The 23,756-nt window shown below is 43.9% G+C and overlaps 1 protein-coding gene across 2 annotated transcripts in view; it reads right to left on the reverse strand.

The window, feature by feature from the left end:
* The window catches only part of LOC142583305 (nephrin-like), a 386,962-nt gene that overhangs the window by 37,392 nt on the left and 325,814 nt on the right, over positions 1-23,756 (reverse strand). For both annotated transcript variants that reach the window (XM_075693724.1, XM_075693723.1), the window contains exons 9-10: positions 20,419-20,604; positions 17,393-17,506 (exon numbers count right to left, since the gene is read on the reverse strand). In XM_075693724.1, the coding sequence (XP_075549839.1) occupies positions 17,393-17,506; positions 20,419-20,604 (300 nt within the window). The remainder of the gene's footprint in view (positions 1-17,392; positions 17,507-20,418; positions 20,605-23,756) is intronic.

Here is a 23,756-nt window from a genome sequence, read left to right on the forward strand (position 1 = left end):
TAAACAACATAAGCGAATGGCTATGAAAAGAACATTTCGTACACTTCGGTCTGAGCGGGAATGGAATCTGGACCTCGGGAGTGCGACACGAGCACGCTTCCCCGACGCCGTGGCAGATCCACGGTTCTGGCTGAATAAAGTTGCGCCTATAGTGCGTGTGTTCCACAACGCGTTCATGACGGTACGAGGTCTACAAACGGTATATTACTTTCGAATTCCCACACACAGGCCGTCTTAAATGAATCTGCCAAATTTTTATTAGTTTTGCCCTTAGGCCTTTATGATCATTACAAAACACAATAGTTTTTCAACCTCGAACCGGCAGTTCGGGTTCACAATCGAACCCTTATTGTCCACGAATAGCGAATTTGTAGGCAGTACTTCTGTACATACAACAAATTTCATCAGTGTCCGGTCATTACTCTTTAAATATTCGGAGCAATGTCGACGCTATTCGAATTGCTTACAACACCTCCAAAAATACTGGTCCTGGTTATTCCACAAACCATTCGTTATACCACATTAGCCTACCTTAATATCATATTGTAGCGAAAAGGCACTCCTACAAAGAGCACACAAAGAACACATCGCAGGCACACGTGACGCCTGTGACGTATGCTTTTTGCCTTCTTTTTGGGTGTGCCTATGCCGCTACACTATTTAATTAAGTAAGTACCAACAGCCCCACAACATTTCCCCCTGAAGTCATGTTACCTTGTTGTACTATCTTGTCGTTGTCTTTTTCGTATTTTTATCTCCCCTCTACCGTCAATCCACAAGGATAATAGTCAATCTCCCGTAGTGGGTAAGTGCAATGATTCAAGAAATAGGCAAGCAGAAAAAAATACAGACGGGGATGGCTTAAGCAGCCTAATGCTCGCGCAGCGAGGGGCTGGCAGTGTTTAGTGAAGAAGGCAAGGCGTGACGCAAAAGCTGGCTTCGCTGGCCACATGCAGACATGGAACGGTTGCGTTTTCGTTCGTTGCGTTTAGCCTCGCTCCAGCCCGCATGATGGAGCAAGAAAAGAAAGTTCACTTGCAGTGAGGTCTCACATTTACTTCAGCTTGGTTTTCTGGCAAGGCCTGAACCTCTGGCAGCTGGAGAAGGGGGGTCCAATTCTCTTGATGTGTTCTTCGAGAACGTTATCCTTAAAAGAACAAACGGACTGAACAGCGCAGTGGTTGCCGCTTCGAGGAGAAAGAGAGTACAGTGCTTTCTTGCATTCGAAGTCTATCTTCGTGAAAGAAGTCTTGGGTTGAAGGGAAGAAACTGGTTTATTAGCACCCTTTCTTAATCCGGTCTTGATTAGTCCTAGGTAAGCTTCACCATAATTTCACCTCATCACCGCATGTTTTCCCCCTCTTTTATTTACGCCGCAAGGTTCGACAAGCAGCCCTTAAAGATTATTTTCTTAATGCAGCGAATACATTGCAAGAAATAAATTTTCAGCAGCTGTCAGGTTGATTACAATCGTAATATTTTTCTCAATAGATAGCACTTTTGCCGCGACTCTTCGTCGTTTCTTCTGCCAGAGCGCCTGTGGCACTGACGCTAGAGAGCGATTACGATATCGCAGGGCAAGAAGAGTGACACTGGAAAAGGATTTGCCTCTGTCGACAAGAAAATAAATCTATTTAAATTCTGTCACGGCTTCCTTAGCACATATTAGTGTTTGTAAAAAAAATATTACTCCTTTCTATACAAGTTCACGTAATCTTCACTTCTCAAAAGCATTCCTGTTAGCTTAAGAAAAATATGGACAGCGCAGTACAGCCAGTAATGCATATGTAAAGATGTCCAGCATACATCGAAGGCACATAAAAATAGTAAAAAAAAAGTTATATAGCGCAAAATTGTATAAAACCTGTCACATGAAGACGTAAAGGAATATAGGACATTTTGAAGTGGTTTCTGGCTTCATCTTTGCCAACGATTTCTGTTTCTTTGGATCAGCATGCATATTAGCTTCTACCGAATGTTTTACTGGTGCTCGCCAAAAAGCGAACGCAAGCAAACAAAATCACGCGCGGAAATGAAAGCCTAATGACAAACACCATAATGCGCACATGGCACGACAGCTGGTTTGAAAGCCACATGGATGACCCGCTTGTGTTCATCGCGCAGATAGCCGCAACCATGCTGCTGAGAGCCGCAGGCCATGACCCCGGTGAGACAAGAAGCCCACAGTTGAAAAATGCGCAAGCTTCGCACCCATTTACGAACCGCTGCACAGCTGAGCTAGTCCCGCTGACATTGCGCAGCAACAGCTCATTCTATCAGCGCACTTCGTCGATCCGTATACGAGCGCCAGATCAGAGTTAAACTCGATGCCGCAGTCGCATCAAGCGCTTCGTGCTATAAAAAGGGACGACGCGTTTTCACGCGCCAAAGGGCACGACAGCTGGCCGCAAAGGCACATGAACAAGCCCTTTGTGTTCATCGCGCCAGTGAGAAAACGCTTTCAACATTGCATGCGTTCGAACGAGCTTTGTTTATATTGTGCTGCCATGCCCTGGGCTATTGTGTGAACCAGTTTTTTTACACAGTTCATCTCGTCATATTATTGCTGTTAGCAGGAGATATAGAAACGAACACGGATCCTGATGCACCTGAAGTTTCACGGAAAGGACCACAAAACTTAGAAGATTTAAAAGATATTGTTATGAGTAGAAAGACACAGACAAAAGAGGCTATTTACACTGGACTGGGGCCAGAGCGCCAGGCTGACATTCGCTCGCGCCAAGGGCACCGACACACTTCGTCGTCGTTCGCGCGGCGGCTCGTCCCTTGAGCATCACTCGATGATATCGTAATAATATAAATGAACAGTGCCTAAGGGCAATAGACAAGAAACCCGAGCAACTTACAACCCTAGACAAATGAATTCGTCTCGCGCGGAAATAGTCACTAATCTAATTAAAGCCGTTCAACGTTAGAACTGAGACTAGACTACCATGAAGATCGCTACAGACGATCAAACTTTTCTGTATGGTGTGGCAGAAACAGATAAAGAAAATGAAGACGCACTAACTTAAACTGAGTAAAAAGGTTGTTAAAAATGTCTTGAAACTTGAAGCTGTGAGCATTCAAGAAGTTCATGGATTAGGTAAGTCAGATACCACTAAAACGAGACCAATAGTTATTAAACTTCTCATTTTAAGGGACGAAAACTGGATTCTCGAGAAATTGTTTCAAACTAAAGGGTGAGATTTTTTGATCTTCGAAGATTTTTCGCCACCCGTACGGTATTTATGAAAGAAAATTGTGGAATTCTGCCAAAGCAAGGAAGGAATCCGGCGAAAAGTTAGTCTAATTTGTGATAAACTACGAACAAATGACGCGGTCGACCCTCACATGTCGACGTAGCAGCGGTGTTGAGCGAAGTAGCACGACTACTTCTGCTCCGTTTTCACAGAGGGCGGCGGCACACTACCGCAAGCAGGCTTCTCTAGAAATAAGCCACTGGAGCCGCCTACACTAACCGAAACGGTCATATTCAACCCGCTACTGAACTTAGACCCAAATAAATCACCAGAACCTGATATTATACCAAACGCATTGCTTCGAAAATAAGCTGAGTGGAGGGCTAACTACTTAGTAATAACTTTTTTTTACAAATGGCAGTGTCTCCTACTGGAGTTACGAAACTATAGCCTATTTGAAATCCGTTTCCGTCAATCCTAATTCCTCCCCCCATCCCACCCCCCTCCCCCAGAAAAGAAGAAAAGACAAAGCGGCTCTCGAAGCCTGCGTTCCCGCCTAACTTGATATCCCACTCATGTTTTTTGAACATAAATGCCCGTAACATATAGAAAAAAAAACGGATTTCCTTGAAGCCTTGCTTCTTACGTGTGAACCAGACTTTCTAACAGTAACAGAAACTTGGCTAACGACTCACATTAAAGATCTTGAGATATCCCCTCTCTACTACGCTATCATCCGGAAAGACCGGACCATACGAGGCGGAGTCGTGGTCAGTCTAGTAAAGCAAGAAATTCCGTTTTTAGTTTTAGCCGATATTCCGGACGTTGAGAATATTTTTTGTAAGCTGCGTTTTGCCTCCCGCACTTTGGTCGTAGGCTGGGCCTATCACAGTCCTATGCACCGGTTGCATGCACCGGTTGCACCGGTGCATAAATACACTATGCACCGGTTGCATAACTATGCACCCGTTGCATAAATACAAGGGGCAACATGCATAAGGGCGCAAATTAATAATCGCAGAGAATTTTAATATTTCTGAAGTAAACTGGCAGACAATGCGGCATCAGTCACTCTATGCAGATGTGTTACTTGATTTTATGTTATCATTGAGCCTTACTCAAATTGTAACTGAACCTTGACGCGTACAGGGATACAACTGCTCCATAATATATTTATTATTTATCAGCAATGACTCCATAAACGTCGAAATTAAATTAGGTTTACGAAATGGTATTTCAAATCACAATATCACCTTTTGCACTATACCCTCCGTGACACAGTTATTCCTCAGCAAATTGTCGCTTACCCTGACTACAGTAAAGCTAACGACACTAGTATACTTGATTACTTGTTCAATGAATACGGCTCGTTCTTTCAATTTTCAAACAACAGAAGTATGGACATCATTACCTTCTGGCGCGCACTTAAAGTGATTATATCCCATTGTATAACCAATCTATAACCAAGAAACCTAGTAATTCTAATTCATGGATAACGCCCGATGCTATACATGCCAAAAGTAAACTGAATGAGATAATTGCTGAGAATTGACCCATTAAAATTGACGCATCACAATCTTAGCGCAGATGTCCAATGTATGCAATAATAATTAAGACAGCTAGAACTTATTCTTTACTAATAGACTAACAATCTTTTAGAAAACTGCTCCCACGAAGTTTTGGAACTGCGCTAACCAAAAAATCATAACGACAATGGAGCTTCAAATGAAGATAATAGACATACTGCTAATTAGCTTCACGACTACTTCTGCTCCGTTTTCACAGAGGGCGGCGGCACACTACCGCAAGCAGGCTTCTCTAGAAATAAGCCACTGGAGCCGCCTACACTAACCGAAACGGTCATATTCAACCCGCTACTGAACTTAGACTCCAAAAAATCACCAGGACCTGATAGTATACCAAACGCATTGCTTCGAAAATAAGCTGAGTGGAGGGCTAACTACTTAGTAATAACTTTTTTTACAAATCATTGTCCTCACGTACCCTCCCTAAGGATTGTAAAACAGCTAAAGTAAGAACAATTCAGAAATCAGGATACAAAACAGAACCCTCTATCTTCAGGCGAATCTCACTAGCATGCTGTCTGTAAGCTACTAGAACATATCTTAGAGCACATAACCAAACACCATGAAGAGCAAGAAATAGTAAGAGCTTGTCAGCATGGTTTTCGCGAAACAGTTTCCACGGTCACACAACTAATTGAGCTTGTTCACGATGTATCGTTAAGCATTTATCTACAGAAACAAATCGATCTGATCTTTCTAGGCCTGTCAAATGCTTTAGATTGAATAACACATGCAAATTAGTTTATAAACTCGAACTGGGGAAAATGACCCGTTCTTGACTGCTTCAATGATTTACTTACGAACCACATTAAATTTTTTGAAGTTAACCAGCGCTATTCCATTAAATGTAGCGTAAGATCCGGAGTTTTACAAGGAAGCGTTCTGTCTCTAGACCGATTTCTCGCATACATTAATGGTCCGCCTTGTAATATATTTATCAATGTTAGAATTTTTGCTGACAAGTGTGTTCGCTATCAGGTAATCTGTTCCTATAATGACCATCTAGCTTTGAACGACGTTTTATCGTGAGTGTACGAATGGTGTGACGAATGGCAAATGACAACGAAAGTTAAAACTACAAGTTATGAACTACAAGAAAAAGCAGAGATCAGAATTTAACAACACCATAAATAACGCCACAGATAACACAGTAAAGGAATGCAAGTACCTTGGCTTAACATTATAGCACGACTTTAGATGGGAGCGTCATGTTAACAATGTTACCTCGACGGCACGAAAAAAATTTTTTTTCAAACAGACGTCTGAGAATAGCACCCCCAAGACAAAACTATTAGCATGTACCACATTTGCCAGATTAGTATTAAAATATGCTAACGTTGTCCACCTTTCTTTCCCCCCAAAAAACTGATTAACAAACTAGAAGCAGTTCAAAGGCACGCACTAAGATTTATTTATGTTAAATATAAGTTGACATCCTCACCCATGGAATTGCTGAAACAAGCCGGTATCCTCAAATTACAAAACTGAGCCAAGCTTGCGCGGTTAAAAATGATCTACGAACTTATTGATAACGAATTAAAAAAGGACATTTCCAAATACTTATCTATAACGTAAACACGACCTACAAGATATAAGCCCTCAATGTTATTAAACGAACGCCTAGTTCATACTCAACTTAATAAGCATTTGCTTTTTTTCCTTTATTAGGGCGCGAATGGAACAAGCTGGCCCCTACTTTTCCAAATTGCCCAAACTAATCTACTTTTTCAACATTAGCCGTAAATGAATTTCGTGCTTCACAGTTATGACCTACTGTGCTACCATTTATTTCTGTGCCATTTTATTTTATTTGAATATATCATATACCTAGTCCAAATTTATTTACTGACACCTCAAACATGTCGTATAAAATATTACCTCTTGTGTAAACCGAACTTTTATACCTTGCATTACTTTGTCATTATTGAATACCGTTGTTTATATATGCAGATTCTCTACATGCTTTACTGTTTATTCTAAACTCTCTTGCCTTGTAATATGTTACGGGGATGTTGGGAGTTGGAAAGACTGTATTTACAATATATATATACAAGATGAGTCAGAGAAGTTAAGATGGCTGACCACCAACAACATGCAGCAGCCAGCGTCTGGTAATCCTTCTTCTTCCTCCCTCTTCTTTCATCCTTCCGTAACAATATTTTCTGACTACTACCTACCAATTGCTAATTTGTCAGCCTATATCACTACCTCTTGTTATTCTTAAATTTACTGCCATGTATTATCTTGCAGTTAATGCCTACTGTTTTGTACAACTTTGCCAATTGCGTACCTTTTTGATTACCTCTTGTTTTTCATAACGTTATTACGATGCGTTACTGTATTTCTGCCTACCATATTATTTGCCTTTGTCAATTACCTGCGTATTGTGCGTAATCTAAATATCGCGCTAATTATTATTGTTATATTGTAAGATAACCATGTACATGCTCTTCCTTTTATGATCCTTGATGGTTTCGACAGTATAAATAAATAAATAAATAATAACCATAAATGGCCCTAGTATTACGTCAAATTATGAGAATGCAACAAGCAATGACGCAAAAGACAGCATAGCGAAATTATTTGCAGTTCCTAATTGAAGTAGGGAAATGATAAACAAATGAATTCCAAAGTGAATGAGAGAACAAATGGCCGCTAGTGGTATACGCACCCCCGCCATAGGATTAGGCGTGCGGCATTCTGAGCTAACGCAGCGCCGTTTTCTCATACGTTTTCCGGACTATTTATGTCTGTCTACTAGAATTAACCCTTGGAGTGTTAGTCAGCGCCGCTACTCACGGCAATGACACTGCATGCAGAACATCTTATCTAGCGCATGCGTCATGCACTAAGTGGACTTTTCGGTGAATGCACCTGGTTAATAAACCCACTCAACCTAGCCACACATGGTACCACGACATGATCCCACCTGCTCGAAGTTTTTTCTTTATTCATCAACTTTCGCTTTTATGTAATTTATAATTTCTTTACTTAAATTTCCAAAATACAATTAATTTCCCCTATGCTGTGCTACGCGCCATAGTTGGTGGGCTTCTTATCAGTTGAGTATTAAACATCGGGTCGCTCGGTTTTCTTTCTCCTCGTTCATTACCTAGCTATTCTCTCGAATCCAGCAGCTTTGCTGCGGTCAGCGAGTTTATTCAGACACACTGAAAGCTAGAGAACAGGGGAACGGACAAGGGAATCAATATAGAGCTGCTAGCGACTGAAATAATAAGTACAAACAAAGGTGGTAGCTTGGTCGACCGGTAGTAGTTCATCACGGTGTTTTACGAAGCGCGCAAATAGCTTGAATAAGTACCGCTGGCTCTCCCGTAATCGAGAGTAGATGTAAGCATGAAATGGCAACTGAAAAAGCAGTTTGGTTGTAACGCATGTTACACCCATGTTACACATGGGTGTAACGCATGTTCAAAACGGCACACCCCACCATACCACACCACACCATGCTGTGGATTGGGTCATTGGACGCTGCCCAGCAAGAAGAAAACCGACTAAAGGCGGCACGACAGGCAGCGAAAGGCGCCAGGGAGACGCGAGCGCACTGCCCAGCTAGCAGAAAAAAAAAGTCTGAAGGAGGTGCCACGAAGCGTGGCGCCACTTCTCGAGGCGACGTAAAACCCGCCCCACGGAACTCACGGACCGCTGGCGTTCAAAAGAGTTCATGCAACCCTGCGTCAGGGCTAAAATGCGACAATGAATTGCATGGTGCCCTGTATCTGCCTTTTGAACGTCGCCTCCCCCCCCTACTGGAAATGAAAAATAAAACTTGAGCGCGCTAGAAGTTACAGCTTGACTGATGAAGAAAGTGGGTTAACCGAGGGGCCGATTTTTATTAATCATATCATAAGAAGCCTACAAGGACACCAAGGACAACACAGGGGAGATTTCTTGTGCTTACTAATTGAAATAAAGAAATTATAAATTAATGAAATTGAAAGTGGATGAAAAACAAGTTGCCATAGGGGGGGAACGATCCCAAGTCTTCGCATTACGCGTGCGACGCTCTACCAATTAAGCTACCGAGGCGCCGCCTGTGGTGGTGGTGGTGGTGGTGAATTGTAGCAACAGGCGGGTTTAGCCTGGCGAACAAGGCCGGCAATTGCTCCGCCCGAGCGTCTCGCACAATACCGCTGAAGGGTTTCACCATAGGTCTATCAAGCCAGTCTCTCTTAAGAATTCGATGAGCCTTTTCATCCACTTTCTGGGGTATTTATGTGTTACTGCTAGAACTAACTCTGGGAGTGTTAGCCAGCGCCACCACTCACAAACATTGGCAGCGGATGTTCCACATCCGCAGCCAGCTTGAGTGATAGTGTGAACAAACATTAAGGAGAACTCGGAAGCAATATTTTTTAACTTGTTTGGGCAGAAACCAACGTATGTATAATGCCGCCCTGTATAAAGGTCGCCATGAACCACTGGAAAGAAGGTATTACAGTGTTTGATTTAGATATTTGAGAACAGTAACAGAAGTTCGCACATATTTTTGGGAGTAGGCGAGTCGTATTAGCTGCCAATAAATAACGTGATATGCGTTAAGAAACAAAGCAGATTATTAGGTATGCAACGTATGTAAAAGAATAAACTAGATTTTATGGTATTGATAAAAATAAGGTAAACGAATACAACGTTTTAGCAAGAGTTACTGTATAGTAGGCTCCTTTACCAGCAGCGAAAAAACACTGCTTAGTGATCCTCTTAAGGTTTCCGGATCGCGAACGTTAATTAGGTTTCCTAGGTTGCTATTGCACTGGTAATTGGTGCGAGCCAATGTCGAAAATTTAAAAGCCTAAGTCCGACCGAAAATTCGTTGATAACTGGCTCGATTATGAAGGCTACATGAAGCTTCGTGTGGTCCAATGAGTGGCAATGCGAACGGACGATGACATAGAACTATTTTAAGAAAGGAACGAAAAAGTTCGACATCCCTTTGGAACTGTACAGAGATAAGCGACAGTGTTATCTTTATCTTAGATAAATTCGGTTATCTGCTAAAGTGACGGGAGATAAGGCGCGCCGCACGGTTTTGAACAGCTTCAATGGAGCTGATAAGGTAGTCGTGATAAGATGACCAGACGGGGGGTGCATATTCTAGTTGACGGCGAAAGCACGTTAAATATGCGAGCTTGGGAGCGCTTGCAGGGGCCCTTGAGGGGATGCTTGAAGTAGCCTAGCGTGCGTGATACTTCCAAGATCCTTTAATGGGTGAGCATTGTATGCTCCATGAAGTGGAAAATCCGGTGTCCAGCGTTAACATCCGATGGCACCAAAAGCCACGTGACCAAGTGATGACGTCACGTTCCAGGCACTGGACCTGCTGCGGCTCGCACTACGAAATGCTACCTTGAACCACGGCGGCGCCGGACGGACGCCGTGGCCCACATCCAAAAACTTGACTTTGCCGAATTCGAAAATTGAATTGACTCACGTTCAAAACCGACCTGGTACAGTCCCAAAATTTGCTCGGCCCGCCTCCCAAACTTGGGTGGCCCATCCTCAGAAATGACTTTGCCTAACTGCAGCACATGACGAAGCGAAAAGTGTCGCGTGGAAGAGTCACGCTACTTTCGTATTCAATGCACGTAAGGAGACTTAAGTGCCTCTGTAACTTTTTCTTGTGCATTGAGGGTGATAAACTGTGAGCTAGACGTACACCTAAATATTTATAGGTAGTGGCGAGCGTTAACAAAATGTTATTCGGGGACTACGTGAACGCAGATTTTTTCCGCTTCTGCTACAATACCATAATTTTAGATTCATCAGTGTCACGAGCTGTGCGCCATGAAGAAGATTTATTATTTTATCAAGATATTGCGGAGTGGTTAATGAATAAGCGATTTTCGCGATATATTGCATTGTTGTAAACGAACAATCGTATGATCAATGTAATATGAGAGGCTAAGTTGTTAATAACAATCGCGAATAATATTGGTCCTAAAATTCTCCGCTAATGGCTTCCAGACTTCGCCTTAGTGAAAGAAGGTGAGTTGCAGTCAACGACTTTGTATTGCTCGCGGAATGATCAAAAGTTGCGGATTCAGGAAATGGTTAAAGAATCTAAAAGAAGACAGGAGAGTGGATATTTGTCGACATTGTGCAATACGATCAAAGGCTTTGGGGAAATTGATTAATAAGCAGTATGTCTAGAAATTTTCGTCCATTTGACGTGTAAGTCCTGAAAAAGATCAGTTACCTGCGTCCTTCATGATAGTCCTTCTGTGAATCCATACTGTTGTGACAACAACAGTATTTTCCATATGAGCCGCATGTTAGATTTAACAGTGTGTTCAAGTAACTTGCAGGGAACGCGTGTTAGTGACCTGGATCGATAGCTACGGACAGCACTTTTATCACCAGATATATATGTCGATACCATTTTTGTCAATCTGCTAATCAAGTAATATTTCCCTGGTTGACAATGATTGTGGAAATATGTGAAAAGAATGTTAGGCTGGAAGAAGGTTCAACTTGGGGGCTCCTATCTAAATGCATAGAAAGAAGAGAAATCGTTTTTCTCGGCAACCACGGCACCAACTGTTGTTAGGTTTCTTGAATTTAAAAAAAAACTTGAAATCGTGACTGCTGTAACAAGTTTTTTGATTTACCCCTAATAAAAATTTAAAAAAATGATTAATGACGTTTCTTACTAAAGATTGTTGAATATTCAAAATTTCGTGAAAACTCAACTGTCAAATTTACAACTCTGTAACTCAGCAGCAGAAAGGATATAGCAATGCTTTAAAATGCACGTGTGAGTACATCAGTAGCGGACAAAATTTATCTACAAGGACGAATCAGAAAGTCCTTATCCCTATTTGATATTAGTCAAAATAAGGTACATGCAGGGAACTACAAATGTACGCACTATTCAACGCACATTACAATATTTTTCCACATAGTCCCCACACTGGTTTAAACCCCATTTCTCCCATCGCAGCACTAAATATGAGAGGCCCCTGTGACGTATCATCGCCAGTCACACACGCAGCCTGCCCGAACGTTCACTGTGATGCAAATGTTCACGGCGTTTGGCGAACTCAAAACACCACCACCTCCAACTTTTGAAAGCGAGGCAGCTCACCCCATGCGTGGGCTGCAATTCTTTGTGGATTTCGATAGCGGTTCGTCCCTCGCTTCCATAGAAAACGAATCACACTTCGGTGCTCGTGCGCCGTGGACGTCTGAAGCGCAACTGCAACTTCAACAACTGACAGCAACGCCATGCTGCGGAGCTACCGGCAGGTAAAGGCGGGACGGTGCAAGACAGGCCCGCCGCTGGGAATGTATGTGTTGACTTCACATTTACAGCCATAATTTGGCTAAAGAAATGGGAGAAAACTTCCTGATTCGGCCTCTTACATGTATAGTTCTCAAATACACCTCTAACATGTGAGCACAAGTTTTGCAACGCCCTTGTAATCAATGCAACAATGCCCGTAATCTATAAATTTACATAAAATATTTGTCCCCTTTCGATGCGCTAAGGGATGCATTTACAGGAGTGCGATATCTGTTCTTGGTGCAGAGCTACGGATTTGTGAACGACGTGCTTCTGTTTTTCAAACGTGCCAATTTGTGAAAATTGCTTTAAAATGTTCGGGCCATAAATCAAAATGCCACTTCAACAGACGCTAGAATTTAACTTTGCCTTTCTAATGCAACTAATTTCATTAAAATCAGGCCAATGGTTATTTCAACAAAGCATTTCTGAATTTTGCATTATTTGAATGGGCGGCATCGGAGTTAGGCCCGAGCTAAATCGTCCTCTCAAGAATTTCCTTGGTAATTAACTATCAACTACCTAAGATTAGAACTAATTATGGGATGCAAAGCTTGAGGTATAAAATTCCAAAGCTCCTAAATGATAACAAGGAAATGTTAGACCTAATAACGCGATCGCCTTCAATAAATTTGTATAAAAGAAATATACGTAACCGAACATAGCTCGTTGCTGTGATGTGTGATTTTCGCGCGAACTCTATCTTTACGAAGAGAGTTTAAAATGCTTATTCATCTCAGTTTGAGCCAAATGAATACTGTAGCGTTTTTATACGTAAAACATAGTAAAGTACTATGCCTGTTTTTGTTTCCTGATTCCTATGTTTGTTACCGAATGCGTACTGCTGCAAATCGTGACGTTTCTTTATTGTTCGCCCAAACTGTGTTCATAATGCTGCTTTTCGGTTGCACACCGTGTGCTTGTTTTTCTTAGCTTGTAGTGTATCTGTTTTTTTCTCGATCTTGCCTCTTAAATTTCTTGTTCAAATCCCCCCTCTTCTTTTTTTCCTTTCCTCCTCATCCTTACGCTGTCCTGATTGCTTCGCTGGAGCGCAGATTGTACAGGGGGCAGGGCCTCAGTCAGGCCCATGCTAGCGCCTTTAGTCCTGACCCTTATGTTTTTCTGTAAGCAAACTGGAAAACTTGTGAATAAAAAAAAAGTCAGAGGCCGCAATCTTTATGGTTTTATTCAGTATTAGAACGCCTTCCGTTTTTATTTAAATAAGGCCTATAACCGGTAGTCTATTTCAATTGTTAGTGCGATGCTTGTATATTCTTCGAACTAAACACCGCAGTGACATAAGTATTGGACACAGACGGAAGTTCTTCCGGTGGTACACGGGAGGTACACAGGGTACGACCGGAGGGGCGTTGACGCCTGAAAGTGCAATGTGGGGTGGAGTGCGTGAAGAAGGGATGACTTTCCAAAATTTTGTGGGGCCATTCTTTACGAGAGATTCAAGATCGTCAGATTAGAATTTACGTTTTTCCTTGTGGGTGACATCGCAACATTGTTTCTTGGAAGATATCTTGGCGGCCCATAAAGTCGCTGCACGCCATCATTTGGCCACCCAAAAAAGTATCTCCTTGTTTGAGAGCTCTTGCAGAAATCAATTGAACCAAGGTTTCCGTATGGTTGGAACGAAATAATACTCGGGGTATGTATTGGAGTTGAGCTTTTCTTTATATATGGTTCAGTTATCCTTAACCCATCTGAGCGAGAAGGCGGCAAGGAATGACCCACAAAAGTATTCTAACTCATGGTTTGTAGCACTAAAGACAGCTTTGCTGTAATTTAGTACTGGTAGGGTGGGTTCCTCAAGTCGAATCGCTACGCAATGCATCAAGCCATCGCTACGCCACGAGCAAAAAAAGAAAGTAATAAGGGGCGCTCGTGTTGTACGACGGGATCTTGTGATTTCGCACTTCTTGCAAGTATTTTTGAATAATAAAGCAGCTACTACGACAAACACGCTTGCGGTATTTTCAGCATCGGCGCAGGCAGGAGCCGTCAATAACAATGCGACGCTGGGTATGACGCTCGCTCGACGCTGAAGTCTGCCCATGCCTTACTACAGCGCCGACGCCTAAAGCTGCAAGAAAAGCGGGAAAGCTGTCCAGCGTTATCCATTGCCACGTGACGCCGAATATCTGCCGCGAACTTGTTCCTTGTGGTCGGGCCTTGAGGTGAACATAGGGGCTCAAGTCATGCTTCATTGCAACCATATCATGTATACAGATAACAAAGCTAATGAAACCTATTCGCGACAGTAGCTGTCTCTGCGTGCAATATCATTCTCTGCTTTAGCATCAGCAGAGTGGCTCAGAGACAAAACCTTTTAAACGCATGGACATCATAGCCGCTTGGACATTTGTTATTTTATAAACTCCTCGCAAGTTACCTTGAACGAGAAGAAATGGGGTTAACCGAGGGGCCCGATTTTTATCAAGTTACCTTTGAACTCCAGGAATACACAAAATCAAATTGGGTGGACGTCAAAACGATTAGGAGGTGAGTTATTACATATTTGCACAGAAGCAATGACAATGGGTATGAGGTAACGCCTGCGTTAAATATATGCAACCAGTGTAGTCCCGAAATTCACCAAATATTCTAAAGATAGGACGAGAATGTTGCTATGTGGGTGTTTGTTGGCCTCGTTCACTGAACACAATACATAGGTAAGACAATTGATTAGTTCCGCTCAACCAAGCCGAAGCTGCAAAATAGGCCATTAAGCAATTCCAGTCTGCCATTTACACCTTTATTAGTGATTTGTGTACCTCGTGTTATCCTCCACTGCCACTAAAAGGCATAACTCATCAGTTTTGCAAGAAACCAGTTTTCTCTATATCTTCGCCGTGTCGACTGTTTGCAGCGCAGTATGACAGTGGAGAACAAATAATGAATAACTGCTTGAGTAATAATGCCATAAACAATAAAGCGTGAGGGCACAAATGAAGCGCACTAATTTTCGGTAGTATGTACGCAAGAAACGTAAGCAACCTCCGGGTACGAATTTCACGCAGTTTTCCACTGCATAGCAACAGCTATACATATATGAGAAATATTTATTTATGTTCTTTTTTTCTTCAAGTAGCTTGTTTACTCTCGGGACGCGCCTAAAACGGTACATAAATACCAGGAACAATTTTCCACGAAGAGAACTGTCACGACAAATCTCGTTTGCTAGACAAACAAACAAAACGTCGAGTGGGGCACGCGGCGTGTCAGCTTTGAATATTTATCTAGAAATTCTCTTTTAGTGCTCGTCACACAAGCAATACAGCATGCTGGCAGCAAACATGTGCACCTGTTATCGCGAACGTTGCCTGAAGCGAAAGCAAATATAACCTTACCGAAGCGCATTTTGCGCGAGTTTTCAGCACGCAGCAGCAGCCACCTACAGGTGCTAGGCTGACGAGAGCACTTTTCGCCGGGCAGCTTGTTTACTCTCACGACGGGCGAAATCAAAACAGATCAAGAATGCCAGGAACCGCGCGGCACGTAGGCTGACACAACGCATTTCGACGGACCTATAAAAAGCATTCAAAACAAAGCGCGGCCATTTTACTGGCTCTTCTGCTTTCGTTTCACCTGAGACAAGCAGCACTCTTCAATTCATCGAGGACCATTCACGCTGCATAGATTTGAATTCGCCATAGCTTTTGGCACGCCATGCTGGAGGGCGAGAACTGAAGGAAGTACCTCTCTTGGTACTGATGACCGAGAATTAAAATGTAGGCAGGGAACAGGGGCATCAATTGCCGTGAACACCTCATGAATAAGAAAGTAGCGCGCTGCCTATGAGACATTTCGCGCGAATCGCTATACTACGCGTGAAATAGTAACAGGGCTGCGAGAAAAACTGCTTCTGCGGGTATATTGTGAGCTGTTACGACAGACAAGACTGAAGCAAATAAGAAATACAAGAGACTGCTCCCGCCGCAGAGAGTACTTAAGACACTTTTGAGTGAATAATACAGCATTGAAAAGGCGAATTTGCTGTTCATGTTAGTGAGAGGTAGGCGTGCACACGGATAATCAAGTACATAGAACGAAAACGGCGGCAGAAGCGACCAGCCGCGGTAGCCCAGTTGTGTTATGCTGCTGAGCCCGAGGTCACGGGTTCGAATCCGGTTGCGGCGGTTGCCTTTCGAAGGGGACGCAGAAACGCCCCCGAATTTAAACTTAGGAGCAAGGCAAGGAATCCCAGGCAGTCAAAATCAATCCAGAATCCTCCACTACGGCGTGCCTCGTAGCCAGATGGTGAATAGGCCACGTAAAGTTCCAGAATTTCTTTGTTTCAACTAAGAACACACACACCTACTATCAAGGGAAAGGTCTCACAGTGGCGAAATAGAACACGAACACAAAACTTATCCGCGCACGTTGAAGGGAAGACAGTGCCAACGCGTCAGTTACGAACATGTGTGGAGACTTGCGAAAGATACCTGTTTAGATATAAGAACTCCATTTTCTGTCAGGGATTACTGACGGCTGATTTAAGAACTTGCAACTGCTAATAATGACATGCGACGCCTCGACCATAGGTATGAGGCTCACTTGCTCATTATTGTGTCTAAACAAAAGAACTGTGCGTGCCCGACTGATTTTGAGTGCCATGAATCCGAACCAACCTCTGTTATCGCCTCAGTAACAGTAGGAGTGACGAAGTAGCAGTGAAGCGAGACACATTTATTTTCAATTTATTATCGCATACTATAGTTGGCACCACACAGGGCCAGTGACGAGCAGCTAGTAAGGAACCCTTGATATCGTACTGATCGCATCGACAATCTGAAATGCAGGCACCAAGCAAGCGCACCACTTACTCCGAACACTTTACGAAATGAAAGCAAATGACCTCACCGATACGCAATTCGCGTGAGTTTCTGCGATCCGGGAGCAGCTATGCGCGCGAGAGAAAGATTGCCCCTCTGAGGCATAGTGCTCACTTAGCGAAAAGCAGGATGAGCGCACAAAAGGAAACGCTAGAAACCACTCAGCACGTTGAGAACCTGACACATTTGGCTGTTCGACAAACAAAATACCATAAAAAAGTGCCCTTTACTTGGACGCGCACTTTTAGGGCGACGCGGTGCAAGTCGCTTTCTCCTTGCATTAAACTATAACAAAGGTTCAGTTGCAAGGAAAGAGAGGAGCCATAGATCGAGGGGAAGGCAAACAAAGTGTACGTCGTCCCCCGTAGGGGCGTTATGTTTTGCTTGGCGTGCTCGGAAAACGTAAAACCCGAGACGTGCGCGCTGTTTCCAGTGACGGGGTGGTTTGATACTCGCCTCGAAATATGGCACGGGGGAGGTCACGTTTCCACGGAAGCGACCGCCGCTATCGTGGATCTCGAGGACGAAATGTTGAGGAAGGCCCCCGTGGTGGCCCTCGATACAGCGGACCTGAAAGGGAAACAAGAAAGTAAAGATCGGATGGCCCGAAGTGTTGTTCTGGTATGATACCGCAATGCGCCGTAATGACGGGCGTTGTGTTTATCTTTCGCTACAACGCCATCTATGCGCGGACAAGCCGCAAAAGAGAAGCACGCGCTGTACGCACTGCGGCGTTTCCTTTTTCTAGTTTGTTTATTTCACGGCGCTCACTATTACCAAACCATTCAAGTTCAAGGCTTGAAAAAGAAAAGCAATAATTTTAAGACGCCCAAGATAAAAAGGGAAAGATAAAGAGAACAGAAAGCAAGAAGGCGGGGATGTTAACTAGAAAAGCGTATGGTTGGCTGTCCTACACTGGACGAAGGTAAAAGGGGAAGACAGAGAAGAGAGAGCAAAGCGTTGAAAGGACGTGCCCGTGCGCGGAGAGCACCACGCAGTCGAAGGCACTCCGTAATGGCACTCGTTTGCAAAAAGCACAAGAGTGCCCTCAAGGCTTTTTCGTTCGATGACCGGTGGAGACGATGTTCCAGCAGTGTTTGTACGCTCAGTGGACTAGTGGCCCCAGTGGACTGGACCGTTCATAGTCTTTCTATTCAAAATTCAGAACAGTGGCACAAAAGGTGGTGTGTTCTGCAACTTTACCTGGATCACAGCGGACAGTTTTGACTTGTTAGCCAGCTTGAAAGAATGTCGCTTTGTGCGTGTGAATGAGCTATAATAGTGTGTTAAAGTGGGCGAGTCGATTTATCTTGAAAAATTAAAAGCGGTGCAACAAGCAACGGCAATACAGGACAGAGAACAGGGTGTCTACCAAGTTGATACGTTCGAAGTCCCTGAGTTTTGCAGGTTTTCCCTGAGTTACACAGAACTTTGTTTTATGTGAACACGGGCTGAAACCATGTCGACCGATGCTGTTACTCGCTAGTAAGCATGTTAAGTAACAAAAGAAGACTTAAATCCAGTTTGAATACTAAGGAGTGCTGTTTATTTTATTCAAATGAGAAAACTGAAGGGAGGAGTTTATTAACATGCACAGCGAATAAACAATCTTCTAAAAAAATGGCAAAGCCCACTGCGAATCGAGTCGAACATTTTCAACTACGAGAAAAATGCATACCGAAGCAAATATTTTCGAAACTGATCTATTTCTATCAACTGATAGCAAGCTCATTGGTATTAGGCCCGAGTTTTGTCACAAATCAGATTTTCTCAGCAGCTGAAAAGTCAGCCTCAGCTGTCCTGCCACACTCTCAGCGAGCGCACAATGCCTCTATGTTGCGTTTAACTACTTTAAGAAGTTTATTTTGGTTTGGATGAGGAACACCTGCATCTCGGCGTCAGCCAACACTTTGCCTTTTGAGCTCAAGCTCCTTCAATGAAGAGGCAGCGCAGTTCCTTTCCAGATCAATTCACAAAGAGACGGTTCTTTCTGTTATCGTCCTCGTCCCGCCGCGCGTCCGCCCCACGGACTATTTGAAGCATACTCTCGGTCAGGTGTACAGTCAAAGCCCGATTTTTGGACTCCCAGTTGCCGCGAAAACGTCCGAAAAAATGAATTCATGTCCTTTACTGCCTTTAAGGGCTCAAATTGCCACAGAAACGTCCTAAAAAGCTCTCAGTGCCTGCCAGTACACTTATTAGGCATATCTGTGCTCGTACTGCGGGAGCAAAAAGCGAGTGCATGCGTGTATAATTAGGCAATACCAGGGAATACATATTGTGTCCCGTGACAATTGCCCCTTCACCGGCTTTTGAAGCTTCACCGCAATACTTTAGGCTTGTTTCACCGCGAAACAGTCTTGTTGCGCGGCAAAGCTACCTTTCGGGAACAGGAATGATGAACCGCGTCGCGATTTCTAAGCTTCGAAGGCAATTGCGAGGAGAGCAGGGGCGTAGTCGGTGCAGTTGCTGACAGCGACGAATTATTTCAATGAAGAACACGAAACCGAACGGCATTAACCTAAATAGCAAATGTCGAAGCAGCTAGGCCTCGCGTTGCCGCGGTAGTGGCTACGGCTGCCAGTGGATCTGCGTGCGAGAGCGCCGGCTCAAAGCGCCGAGACAACCAAAACGGGGGTGTTGGCTTTGATTAATGCCGTTTAGGACCTACGGTCACGGTAAAAAGCGAGGAAAATCGGACGGCGAGGGGTTTTTGCGTCCTAAATTTCGGTCGTGTATCAAAAATTGGGCGTCACGAAAATTTGTCATTGACTGTACGCTGGCAACTCCTGCAGCCGACGACATGGCGTCAAAGGTAATTTGTTACGATTCGTCTCTCTTACGCGAGCCAGCATTACGGCGACTTTCGTTCCCTTTCAATAAAATGACAGCTAATTTTCCCTGATCGAAGAACTAATTCCCTGAGTTCCCTGTCTCTCAACAAATGCGCAATGGCTTTCATGACCTCACACAAGAAGTATTTTGTGCATCGGCCTTTAAACAACGTCAGCTTCGCTTCAGTGTACCAGAAACGCTACCGTTAATTTTGCGCTAAATCTCGCACGATTAGCTAATCATTTATTTATTTATTTATTTATTTATTTATTTATTTATTTATTTATTTATTTATTATACCCTCAAGACCAAGAGGGCGTTACAGAGGGGGTGGGTACAATGCAAATACAAAACAAAACAGTAAAAGGAATTTGCAGGAAAAAAAACAACAACATTAGTTTATAGCTGCACCAGTATATGTTCAGTAATTGCAGTCCTGAACAACGCATCGTCCTCAGTGGCAGCGATGGAGAAGAGCTAAGAGACGAACATTATGAGAAGTGAACCTCGGGGCTGCGTATCAGAAATAACACGTTGGTCTACCTCGAGCAGCCATACACGACCACGTACTGTGAAAAATGCCCGACCGGTATTACGCGCCCTGACCGAGACATACAGAGAGAGAGAGAGACAGCCAAGGTACCGACCTGGAACGCCTCTTCGGTCTGGTTTGCGAGTGCGCAGAGACCCGGCGGCTCGGGTGGGCCGGCCGGCACGACGCTGAACAGGCAGGGCCGCCGCTGCGGTCCCACGGAGTTTCGTGCCTCGCAGCTCAGCGCCCCGTAGTCGGCCTCGGAGCGAGCGATGAATGTCGCCACCGAACGCGTGGCACCCTACGATCACCAACACGCTCAGGTACCTCACACGTTTACAAGGCGGTTTGGCATCGGTAACTCCCGTTCAATTCAATATCTCGTTTCACATCAATACAGTGTGGTGTGACGCACACAGACAAAACACTACAAATTATGAGGCCTGACCTGGGCTTGCTCAACTGTGCATGGCGTACATTTTCGGTAGGCAGTGAAATATTAAGTTTAGCAAAACACACACACACACACAAAAGAAAAGTAATGGAACCCATGACATAAGCACATCGTGGCCACAAAAAGTCGAAATGAAAAGCATGAAAAACTCATACGCACGTCGTATTGTCCGTGCAGAAAAAAAGGTTCATTCGTACCTGAGCTGGGTAAGCTCAGAACAAAGCAAACAAAAAGAATTGCAAAGCTAATATCAATCCAAAAAAAATTAACTAGATGGCGTAAATAATAAAAAAAATGTCTGCCTATAGGTACGCGAAAATGAAGGAAATATTCAGCTCGATCTCCCCTGAGCTATTTTTTGATCATGTTTGTTGCATTTATACTACATTTTTTTACCGACGGCATCAAAGAATTGCTGGCGCCATGAGATGGGGCGTAAGAATATGAAACATTAAACATAAAAACCAGAAATATTGACATATTTTAAAAGGCACACGTATGATACAACATCACAAACGTAATGGAAACTCATTGTCAAATAGCGTTACGATAAATCCTCGAAGCCCGGAAACAATGAATATCCCCAATATGTACCAAACCTTGAACCACGAACAATGAAACAGGGAGCCCTAATCGGTAGAAAACGTGTATTTAATTATTACATCCGTTGTGAGGTCGAAAGCAGACAACTTTGATTTACGATGCGCTATACCATAATTTATGAGTAGGAAATTTAGAAACCTCGAGTAACAATAAAATATTTGAACGTCAGCCGAAATCGAATGCAACATACTCGTCCGCTTTACACATCCACACGAAACAGAGTGCATAAATGTGGCATGTCTTTGCGATGGACAGCAACGAATTATAATCATCAGACCAATTTTCCCCCCTTTTGTCATAATCCTAAAACATTTCGTAAATTTGTGAAAATTTCAGGTCATCAGAATTTCGCGTCGCGGTGTCGGCAGCGTTAAGTTCTATCGCTCAAGTGCAGCGAATTCCGTTCATTTCAGTTTGTGTTTCAGTACTTTCTGTTTCGATGCGAAAGCATCAACTGGCTCACTGAGGGGAAAATCCCAGCGTCAGTAGCAGCAAAGCGGCACCTAAATTCCCTATTTGCTGCGGCGCCACGTCAGGAGCGTGCCTCGACATAGCAGAGCGGGCGAATCAGTGCACTTGCCGCCGCCATAGCGCGCCAGTTGTTGCGTGAGGGGAGAGGGCATTGTCGCGCCGCCACGCGGCGGGACGGGTTGTCGTCGGTGATGCAGTCACGTTATGCATGCGTGTGGTTGCAGCGCTCTCGTTCTACCGGCGCGCGATCTGCCTCTCTTTCTCCCTCTCTCTCTCTCACCCCCACTGGGCTAAGCTGCTGCATGCGCCTGCCGGCCTTGGTGATCGCTGCTGCTTCCTCGGGCTCTCGTAGCGCAGGACGTCGGTGGCATGTGGCCTCCTTGATTTATCGGTAATGTCGTCGAAGCAAATCCGGTTAGAATCAACGTGCTAAGCTAGAAAGGGCACAAAAGAAAAACCTGCACCAATTAAATCGCAAGACTCGATAACATACCTCGCAGCAAAGCTCGAAAGCATTACTCGCAGCGCAAAACCCGAAGGGCCGCTCAGCGGCGTTCAAATGGACATTGTTTTCGCATTCATAACTCATAAGAAGTGCTTAGATGTCTTCCCATTTTCTTTCTCCCCTTTTTTCCTCCATCACCTTTATTCCCATTATTTCTTTCCCTAGCACAGGTCACCAACCGGTACTTATGTTGGCTAGCCTCTCTTTCTTTGCCGCCCTTTTTCCTCCTTCAAGGGAGCGGTACATCTGCGACTCACATCTACGCGAATAAAGCTTAGCCTTAAACACTTCACTGTATTCCTAAGATAGCACTTTACGCAATGGCTACTCGAGCACTGAGGAGCTACCGAGAAGAGCGCCAGAAATTGTGACGACAAGGTACTTTGCTGCTGTGTTGAACCAACTCCAATAGCGCTGCGGCTTGTTAACTGAAGTAGGAAAGTATCTTAACATTGTGCTGGACTGTGCGGATATCCGAAGCTTTGAAAAAACGAATGAAATAGGGTCAGATTGGGCTTGGTCTTCGACTCAAACAGTGCAATTACAAATATTTTTCAAATAGTTATAGAACACTGCAAAGCATGAACTGTGCGCAATGAAACGTAACATCGCAGAAAATGTGCGACAAATTTAATCACCGCGGGCATTGTGGGGTACTAAATCTGAGAACCTGGAAACTGCTCTTAAGTGTAAACCAGAGCGGTTAGTCGGCGTATGTTCGCGTACATTCAGGGAATTGGACGGTGGCGAGGAAGTTTCCGAGAACGCAGTGAACAGAAGTACAGAAACAAATGGTGCACAGCTACGGAATATACTTTTTGAGAAGTTACGTAGTGCTTCAGACTACCTCGCTCAGGTAGGTCGACTTGGAAGTCTGTACAGCAAGCAATCGCACAGCGCATTTGTTCTTAACGAAATATTTGTGCGTTTAATATACCCCAATGAATAACGTGCAATGTAATGACACATACATGCGAATTTTATTAATACTAGAATACGTCCTAGCTTCAATCATGGAGCTACCACGCAACTTGATATTAAACAAGGAACTCCTTTATTGTAGGCCCTTTTCCAAGAAATGTCCACCCCCAACACAATAAAGGTCGAAGGTTAGTGAGGGCTAGAGCTTTCTTAAAGAATATATCCAGAGCGGAGACCTTTGTTTACGCTGCGCTACACGCTAGTGCCAACAAGTTTTCCGCAGCAATAGTTAATGACAGGGGAGAACTTCTCTCGGCAGCCTCGCTGAAGACCTCCTCGGTCGACGTGGCGCAACAAGCTGTTATAGCTTTCGCATTACTTGACAAAAAACGCAGTACACGGACACCCGAGCAGCCGTTAGAGCGTTAACATTGGGATTGTTATCCAAAGAAGCAGCCAGGATTCTGAACGGCAAACACCCCTCTGACATTGTTCACCA

This window comes from Dermacentor variabilis, chromosome 5, assembly GCF_050947875.1.
Source record: "Dermacentor variabilis isolate Ectoservices chromosome 5, ASM5094787v1, whole genome shotgun sequence".
Taxonomy (NCBI): Eukaryota; Metazoa; Arthropoda; class Arachnida; order Ixodida; family Ixodidae; genus Dermacentor; species Dermacentor variabilis.